The sequence below is a fragment of the Mesocricetus auratus genome, unplaced genomic scaffold (genome assembly GCF_017639785.1).
Source record: "Mesocricetus auratus isolate SY011 unplaced genomic scaffold, BCM_Maur_2.0 Super-Scaffold_100013, whole genome shotgun sequence".
NCBI classification, from domain to species: domain Eukaryota; kingdom Metazoa; phylum Chordata; class Mammalia; order Rodentia; family Cricetidae; genus Mesocricetus; species Mesocricetus auratus.
In genome coordinates this window covers 19,169,774-19,179,177 of record NW_024429196.1, presented here as the reverse complement: position 1 = coordinate 19,179,177, position 9,404 = coordinate 19,169,774, and the positions used below count along the sequence as shown (strand labels likewise).

Genomic DNA, 9,404 nt, shown 5'->3' with positions numbered 1-9,404 from the left:
GTCAGGTATGGGGTTAGTAAAGATTTTTTCACATTCTGTAGGCTGTTGTTTTGTCTTATTTACCATGTCCTTTGCCTTACAGAAGCTTTTCAGTTTCAGGATGTTCTTTTTATTAATTGTTGATCTCAGTGTCTGCTACTTACTGTGTCAGGAAGTAGTTTCCTGTGCCAATATGTTCAATGCTATTTCCCACTTTCTCTTTTTATCTCCTTCAGTGTAACTGGATTATGTTAAGGTCTTTGATCCACTTGGATTTGAGTTTTGTGCAAGGTGTTAGATATGAATCTATTTGCATTCTTCTGCATGCTACCACCCAGATATGCCAGCACCATTTGTTGAAGATGCTTTTTTTTCCCATTGTACAATTTTTGCTTCTTTGTCAAAAATCAGGTGTTCATAGGTGTGTGGCTTTATGTCAGTGTCTTCAATTCAATTCCATTGATCCACATGTCTGTTTTTATGCCAAATCCAAACTGTTTTTATTACTATAGTTCTACAATAGAGCTTGAAGTCACAGATGGTGGTACCTCCAGAAGTTCCTTTATTATATAGGATTGCTTTGGATATCCTGGGTATTTTGGTTTTCCTTATAAAGTTGAGTATTTTTTAGAGGTCTCTGAAGTATTGTGTTGGGAGTTTGATGGCTATTGCCTTGAATCTGTAGATTGCTTTTGATAAGGTTACCATTTTTACTGGGTTAATCTTACCTATCTATGATCAAGGAAGTTCTTTCCATTTTCTGATCTCTTCCCCAATTTCTTTCTTCAAAGACTTAAAATTCTTGTCATATAGGTCCTTCACTCATTTGGTTAGAGTTACCTCAAGATGTTTTATATCATTTGTAGCTATTGTAAAGGGTGTTGTTTCTCTGTTTTTTTCTCAGCCCTTTTATCATTTGTATATATGAGGGCTACTGATTTTTTTTAATTTTTATTTTTAAATTTAAATTAGAAACAAGGTTGCTTCACATATCAATCCCAGGTCCCTCTCCCTTTCCCTCCCCTCCTCCCATGCCCTCCAACCCGCCTCCCCAATTTCCCCAGGGAGAGTGAGGCCCTCCATGAGGGTGTCCATAATCTGTCATTTCATCCAGGGCAGGGCCTAGATCCTCCCCCAAGAGTCCAGGCTGAGAGTGCATCTCTCATTGTTGGATGGGCACCCAAAGCCAATTTGTATGCCAGGGATAAATACTGATCTACTACCCAAGGCTCAGTAGATTGCCTAGGCCTCCTCACTGACACCCACATTCAGGGGGTCTTGATCAGTCCCATGCTGGATTCCCAGTCATCAGTCTGGGATTCAAGAGCTAACCCTTGTCAGGTCAGCTGATTCTGGGGGTGAAACCAGCCCAGTCTTAACCCCTTTGCTCATCAGTCCCCTCTCTCTGTCACTGGGTTCCTTGAGTTCACCTCAGTGTTTAGCTGTGGGAGTCTGCCTCTGCTTCCATTAGCCATTGAATGAAGATTCTGTTCCTCAGGCTCTCTGGCCGTTGGATTGTAGGCTGAGGCCTACTGATTTTTTTTGGGTTAATTTTGTATCCAGCCATAATACAGAAGGTGTTTATCAGCTGTAGGAGCTCCATGCTCCTCAAATTGTTCCACACAATAGAAACAGAAGGAACATTGGCAAATTCTTTTTATGAGGTCACAGTTACTCTGAAAAAGATGCAACAGAGAAAGATAATTACAGACAAATCTTCCTCATTCACATTGATGCAAAAATACTAAACAAAATACCGGAAAACTGAATCCAAGACTATTCATCCACTGTGATCAAGTAGGCTGCATCTCAGAAATGTAGGGTTGGTTCAACATAGGAAAAAAATCTGTCAATGCAATTCACCATATAAACAAACTGAAAGGAAAAAAAAAGCATGATCATTTCATTAGATGATGAGAAAGCCTTTGACAAAATCCAACATCCCTTCTTGATGAAGGTTCTGGAGATAACAGGGATACAAGGAACATACTAAACATAATAAGAGCAATATAAAGCAAGCCCACTGCCAACATCAAATTAAATGGAGAGAAACTCAAAGTGATTCCACTAAAATCAGGGACAAGACAAGGCTGTGCATTCTCTCCATATCTATTCAGTGTAGCACTTGAGGTTCTAGCTAGAGCAATAAGGCAACAAAAGAAAATCAAGGGGATACTAACTGTAAAGGAAGAATTCAAACTTTCACTATTTGCAGATGATGCGATAATTTACATAAGCGAGGTCTTCCATTTTCAAACTCAAGAGGACTCTGATGATTGAGGCCTGGCTGCAAGATTTTGCCATTGTTTCTTCCAGCTTTCTAGAGAAAGGCTTTTAGAACTTTCTCTCTCCTAGGCCTCACTGAGATGTGTCATAGAATTAAATTCCCTTTCATTTTTCTTCTAGCAACAGGGGCAAAGCTCGATGTGAGCCATACCTTTGATCCTTTCTAAGCTGTGTGTGTGTGTGTGTGTGTGTGTGTGTGTGTGTGTGTGTGTGTGGTGGTAGTGGTGCTTTATGTCTGAATGCAAAGGATTGTGGGGCAGGGTCACTTTTCACCTTCAGGAAATGTTTCTGTCCTTTTTAGTGTCCACCCTTTCTGACTTTAGAATTGAGGCTGCATGCTGGAGCCTCCTCTGGAGATTCTCCATTTCCCCACCCAGGTAATGGCCGTCCAGCAGTCACCACCAGGCACTTGGGAGCACTCCACGCACTCAGCTGGGCTGCCTCTCCCTCCCACAGACCCGGCCTGCCTCCTCACTTCTACCCACATCCTGCGCTCGCTCCTCTCCTACACGTGTGCCTCTCTCCCCTTCCCCCTGTGCCTTAGCTTACGAAGCAAAGTTGTAACTTTGAATTCCTGTTTTTCTAACCGCCCCCATGTGACAGGATATCTCTCAATTGGAGGGTTTTCCTAAATTCAGGAGTCCTTTAAAAGGGACAGCTTCCTCTGTCCTCCTCTTCAGTCGGGCAGCTTCCAGACCCTGGACTAGGCAGAGGTGCAACCCGAAGACCTGACACTATTCCCTCTCTTTTCCTCTCCCCTCCCTTCCATCAGAGGAAGACAAGGGTACAGGCTGGGCCATGAGGCTTCTCCTACTCCTGGCTTTTATTTTTGTCATCCCGGTCGCTGTTCAGCTATTGGGTAAGTCTGTTCTGAGGTGGGGGCTTTGTACACCTGTTTGTTCCGAGTTGATGCTTAGAGTTCTGTGTGCATCTGGAAGAGGAGTGGAGCACACGTTCTTTCTGTACCTGTGGTTTTATCTAACCCTCACTGAGTCAGCGTCTGGCCTTGACCTGGCAGTCAGTGTGGGAGCCAAGCTGGAGCCAGGCAATGCTGCTGCCCTCCAGTGCTAGACGTTGCCCAAGCCCTCCAGCATCTCTGTTCTCTCGCAGGGTATCTCTCAGGTCTGGTTATTTCTATCTGATTTGTGCAATGGCTTCTTGTTTTGTTTTTTACCCTGCTTCTATTTTTCAGTTTATGCCTTTGCCATCTCAAGTCCTGTAGTACCCTCTGAGTATCTCTGGCAGGAAAAGAGGAAGTTGCTTCCCCTCATCCTACATGCAAAAGGATGAGGAGAGGGAATTGCCCTTGAGGAGGGACTCTGTGATTCTCACACTCAGCTTTTCCTGTGAACCTTTTCATTCATACTTTTTATTTAATTATTTATTCATTAGTTTATTTAATCAATTTACATATTTTACATCCCAACCACAGCCTCCCCTTTCTCCACTCCTTCTACTCTCTCCCACTCTTCTCCTTTGCCCCTCTATCCTCTCCTCCCCTGTATTCACTCAGAAAGGGACAGGCCTTCCCAAATCATCCTATGTGAGGTAACCTAGACAAACATGGTATGTACTGACTCATAAATGGATATCAACTATAAAATAAAGGATAACCACACTCCAATCCACAGATCCAGAGAGGCTAGGTAACAAGGAGGGAGGGAGAAGCATAGATCTTCATTCATAATTTTTATTCCTAGAAAGTCCATCCTTATCTGTATTCAAAGTTGTCTAGACTGCCTCAGAAGTGGATGTGTTTGATGCTAAATTCTGATGTTGGTTGATGTGTCCTTAGGAACCCATCAGGGCTCCTTAAATGTTCAACGGCATTGCTAAGTTTGCGCTTCTCTGGACTCTTAAGCTCTAGAATGAGAGGGCCTGGGAGAGTTTTCACTCCCAGGGCTATTTTGAGATTATTTTGGCTTCTTATCGTCCTTCATTTCCACCAGACAGCTAATGCCTGCTGGACACAGTTTGTACCCTTGGTCTTAGCCCATGTCCTGCTGTGACGCTGATGCCAGAAGTTCTCTAGGGAGCTGTTTGATAAAATTCTCAATCTTCTTAGGAATGTTTCCCTTCTTGAGACAGTGGGATGCCTCCCTAATACCCTTTTCTTTGTGGGCACAGATACTGGGACAGAGTGTGAGGTTCTGTGAGTCTCTGGGCACAGATACTGGGACACAGAGCAAGAGGTCCTGTAGATCTCTTTGGGTACGGACCAGGACAGAGTGTTCTGCAGGTCTCTTTTGTGGGTATAGATATAGGAACATGGAGTGTGAATTCCTGCATGTCTCTCTAGAGAATAAAAAAAAAACAAAAAGTGGGGATATGAGAGTCCCTTCCAGATCCAGATATCTTTGTGTTACTCCAGAACCTGTGGTTTTTCAGCCCCTCACCAAGGCAGTCTAGGCATGCACTCCACTGTAGAGTTACACTCCCAGCCTCTTTTTACTATTTATTTTTAAAAAGTTTTATTATATTTATTATACTTCTGTGTGTCATGGAATTCATGTGGAGGTCAGAAGACATTCCTCTATGTGGTTCCTGATTTGTCAGGCCTAGCAGCAAGCACCTTTACCAGTGGAACTGTCTCTGGCCTAGGAGCCTGCTGTGCTTCTTTTATTTTCTTGTGGTCCCAATGCCCAAGGGTGGTCCCAAAGGGTAAAATCAGAATACTTGCTTAGCTGGTGGCTACTTAAAGGACACCTGAGTTCTCAGGACCCCATTTCTTAGTTTCCCATTAACACACAAGATCTATAGGATGATCTCCTTCTACCTGATGACCCAGAACATTTTCTTCGCCCCTAAGGGAACATTACACCCAGTACCACTTTTGCATCTGTGTGCCGAGGCCACTGATGGGCTAGCTATGCCTTGAGAGTCTAGGGAGGTTAGTAGAGGGACCCCCTTGTCCTCCTTGCTTTTCTGGCCTTCTTGCTGTCTCCCAAGCATTACTGCCAGTATTTAAGCATTGGTGTGTATGTGGGGAGTCATAATCATAGTTGAGACATTGTGAGAGCTGTTGGAATGTGAATTTTGACTAAGCAGAGAAATATAATTTGATGAGTTTGGCTCATGGGCAGTGGTGTGCCAGTGAACCAAACAACTTGTTTGTAGGAGAAAACAAACCATAAAACACTGATTCATGGCATTTGTTGATTTTTACCCCGGTGAGTAAATAATCCCACCATGGTTCATTTCCAGCCATGTAAGCAGAACTGGGAAGAGAAGCAAGCAACAGACTCTAGCTAGCTGGTGCCACAAGGCAAGAGGGCACCTTCCCAGATTTCAGGACATTGCAAAGCACAGTGTCACATGATGGGAAGCTCAAGCTATAAAAATGAGAGGAAGTCATGGTATGAGAGAAAAGTCTTAGGATCATGAGTCATTAGCACAAGTACTACCTTGGAAATGATGCATTGTAATGATGGCAATAGGCATGGGCAGTTAAATGTCTAGAAGTTCAATGTTTAGCAGGTGGAAGCCTACCCAGGATGCTGCTCACTTTCAACTCTTGCTCTTTCAGCTCCCCCCCCCTTATAAAGCCACATGAGTGAGCTAGATCACCCTTGCTATAACATACGAGGAGATCAAAGCAGATAGGAAGCAGCTCAGTTGTGATTCTGACACTGACATTATGCTGGAGCATTTGTCCTCACATGTATCTTATTTCAGTTTTGTCATCTGACGCCAGGAAAAGAGTTACTCTAATTGTCATGCTGTTATTTGAGTGCCCGTTCTCGCAGTCGCCCTTGCAAACTTTGATTTCACTTTACATGTGTCTCTCACAACATGGATGCCTAAGTTTATTTATTTACCCGAGTTCAGTTCAGTGAAAAAAAAAATCCAGCCTCGTTCTCCATATGTTTGTTTGTTTGCTGCTGTGATCTTTCCCACAGGTTTCTCAAAGTTCATGCTTGAAAGCCTATTTTCTCTTATTCTGGGAACAGATACCTAGGTTAGATTGATGTTAGTGAAGCATAATTTTTATTCAATTTTAATTAATTATTTATTATGTCGGTCTCTGTATGTGGGCCTGGTCTTGCCATGGCCTTCATGTGAAGATGAGAAGACAACTTTCAGTGTTTGTTTCATTCCTTCCACCCTGTGGGTCCCAAGGAGCAAACGCAGGTCCTCAGGATTGGCAGCAAGTGCTTTCACCCACTGAGCTATCTGGACAGTTCCGTAACTTCCGATTTCAATCTATAGGTATTACATATGTAATGTCCAGAGACACATATATGACATTATAATATGTACTATATAATATGCTACATATACTTATAAGTATAATTATATAAAACTATATATAACTATATAAAACATAATAACACACATATATATGCACACAACTCACGGAGCTAAAACAACCTAGAGCTGAGGCCATAGTTTCATATATAGCAAAGAGGAAAGTGATGACATGTTTCACTACCTGAAAAACAACTAGGCTTTGAAGAGTAAGTGGGTTTCAGAGGTCAGTGAGCCAGTGACATCCAGCTCCTGAGTATGGCTTTCCGGCTTTGAGGCTGAGAGGTGACCTCATTTCTCAGCTGGCCTGTTCCGATTAGGAAAGAAATGTAGGATTTTAAAAAACAGAGCAGAAAAAAGTGGTCTTAGGTATTTGGATTTATATCAGCTTTCTTTCTTTTCAACAGGGGAAAAGGGAATCAATGTTTACTAAGTTTTCTGTCGGAAGAATGACACTGGGTGCTTTTCCTGCAGCGTATCAGTTAGAGGTTCACAGTGACTCTACGAGAGAATATTAGTCCCAGTCCATAGATGACGATGTCAAGGTTGAAATGATGAGTTTAACTAAGGCAGCACAGGAAGTCACAGACCTGCCAAAACACCCTTGTTGACCACATGAGCTTTTCCAAACTTCCAGGCCTTTCTGTTCGCTGTTCCTTTGCCTAGCTGCTTCATCAGCTCTTTTTTTTTCTGTTGTTTGTTTGTTTTTAGTTTCATCCTCTTCTGATCTGTCTTACATCCCTTTCAAGCCTCTTTTCTCCACACTCCTGATAAGCATAACGGACATGTATGGAGTCATTTCTGCATCAGTAACTGTTCTAGGCACTTTAGATGGTCTTAATTTAGTTCTTGCAGATGCAGTGGGTCCTGTGGTTCACAGTTGATTTGATAGATTGAAGGCACAGGGAACTAAGAAACTTAACAAAGTCACACAGCCAGTGAGCAGTGGACTCTCATTTTCTGCTAGCAAAGGCCTAAATCTCTGATTTCATACTGGGTGATGGGTACACAAGATGAACCAATTGATTACCTGCAGGTGTTTGTAGTCCCTAAGCTGGGGAAGAGGCTGCTGTTGGGAAGTGGATGGGTTAGGAGACAGTGGAGCCTGCAGGGACAGCACAGCCCGAAGGAATGGCTTTGGGACACTGGTGGAACAGTGGGTCACAGGGCAGTGCAGAAGGCTTCCTTCCCCCAAGATGGGACTAAGTAACAGGGAAGGAGTAGAACCTACACTTTTAGGGAAATGAGAAAGGTATTGGGAAATTTCATGCCTTTTTTGTTCTTTGAGCTCAGAATAGATTTTGTTACCACATTTATGCCTTTCCAAGTGACCACATGGAGTGAAATAAATTGGTAGACTTTATGACCTGCTGGTGAATGAATAAAGGATCAATGTGAAGAATAAATCAAGTTTTCCTTCACCCTTTCATTAAACATTGTTAAGCCTCAATCATTGCCTCCTCCTCAGTTGCAGCATAGCTTTTTGTGTATTTGAGGTGCGTGAATAGTATTTCCCACTTGATTTCAGTGTTGGTGAGGTGATAATGGCACTGTGGGTTTAAATTTTGTTTACTGAAGTTAACAGACACACAGTGCATCCTCAGTCTGGATGCTTGCAGAAGATGATGTTGGACAGCTGTAGTTTTACTGGGAAGCCAACTCAGGAAACACTGCCTGGGCAAATAGGGAAGTGAGATGGAAAGGAAAAGTATGTAATTATGCCAGTGACCACTGTGAGGAACTCAGATTTGCAGTGGAGAACTGGGTGCCACTGTAATAGGACCCCCACTGTCCTGCAGAATCCACAGCATTGGGGTGTCTGTTCCTCCCCATAAGGCACAGGAGATACACTCCTTAATTCTCTGGCCCACTGAGTATGCCCTATGTACAGACCCAGGCAGAGAGGTACTTCTGACATTTTGGGACTCGTGCCACTGTGTGGGACATTGCAGAAGTTGAGAAGTAAAGAAGGTTCTGACAATATTTATTACAGAGTCCTTTTCTATTCTGTGTCTTCCTATGCATTTTAGTGTCAGTATTTTACTCAACAACACAGAAAAATCTAAAAGTGTATTAGGGAATATAATGTATTATATTTCTATCCCTGAACATTCCCCTTTCGGACTACATGTCTTTGCTGGCAGATTTTGACATTAATTACTTTGCTTAGTGTTATAAAATAATTTTAGAACATGTCTAGAAGAAAGCTCCATCTTATTGAATACTTAGGATACCTAGTCTTGTGTTACATACACGCTTGCCCTGGAATTTAGGTTGGGGTCAGAGGACAACTTGTGGGAATCAGTTCTTTCGTTCCATCATGTGGGTCCCAGGGATTGAAGTCAGGTGGTCGGTCTTGGACGCAGACAACTTTAGTCACATCACTCATCTCTTTGGTCCCTCTTACATTATTCATATTGTTATTTTACCCGAGATACTGGATTGAAACTCATCACTGCTTCTGAAAGTTACTTTTAAGTTTATTTACTTTTGGTCTTTGACATTACAAGAACTATAATGTTTACAAATGCATTCCACTGATATGCTTAGAAATGGCAGTGAGGCCCCAAGCTGACTTTTGGTCAAGGTCTTAAACGTCTTTTTTGGAGGAAGATGTATGACACTTTAAACCACATGCATTTGACAGGGACAATGGTGAAAGAGAAACTGCGCCCTGATGATTGAGAGAGTAAAGTGTGTGTTTCTGTCAGCACATTGTGATAACATTGCATTTCCTTGTATTGTCCAATGACAGCGACATCACACTTGCTCTGCCTCTTGCAGCAAAGGAGGAGCACAGGAAACAAGCACAGATTAAGTGTGCATTTAAGTAGCAACTCAGCCAGCACTTCTCTCAGGAGTCCAAACACTTACAGATGTGTCTGGGGCTA

The 9,404-nt window shown here is 42.7% G+C and overlaps 1 protein-coding gene across 1 annotated transcript in view; it reads left to right on the top strand.

Annotated features, from left to right (window-relative positions):
• The first annotated feature begins 2,930 nt into the window (after positions 1–2,930).
• The window catches only part of Mrc1 (mannose receptor C-type 1), an 85,105-nt gene continuing 78,631 nt past the window's right edge, over positions 2,931–9,404 (top strand). Inside the window, exon 1 of the mRNA XM_040755459.1 lies at positions 2,931–3,124. Within this exon, the coding sequence (XP_040611393.1) occupies positions 3,064–3,124 (61 nt within the window). The 5' untranslated portion in view covers positions 2,931–3,063. The remainder of the gene's footprint in view (positions 3,125–9,404) is intronic.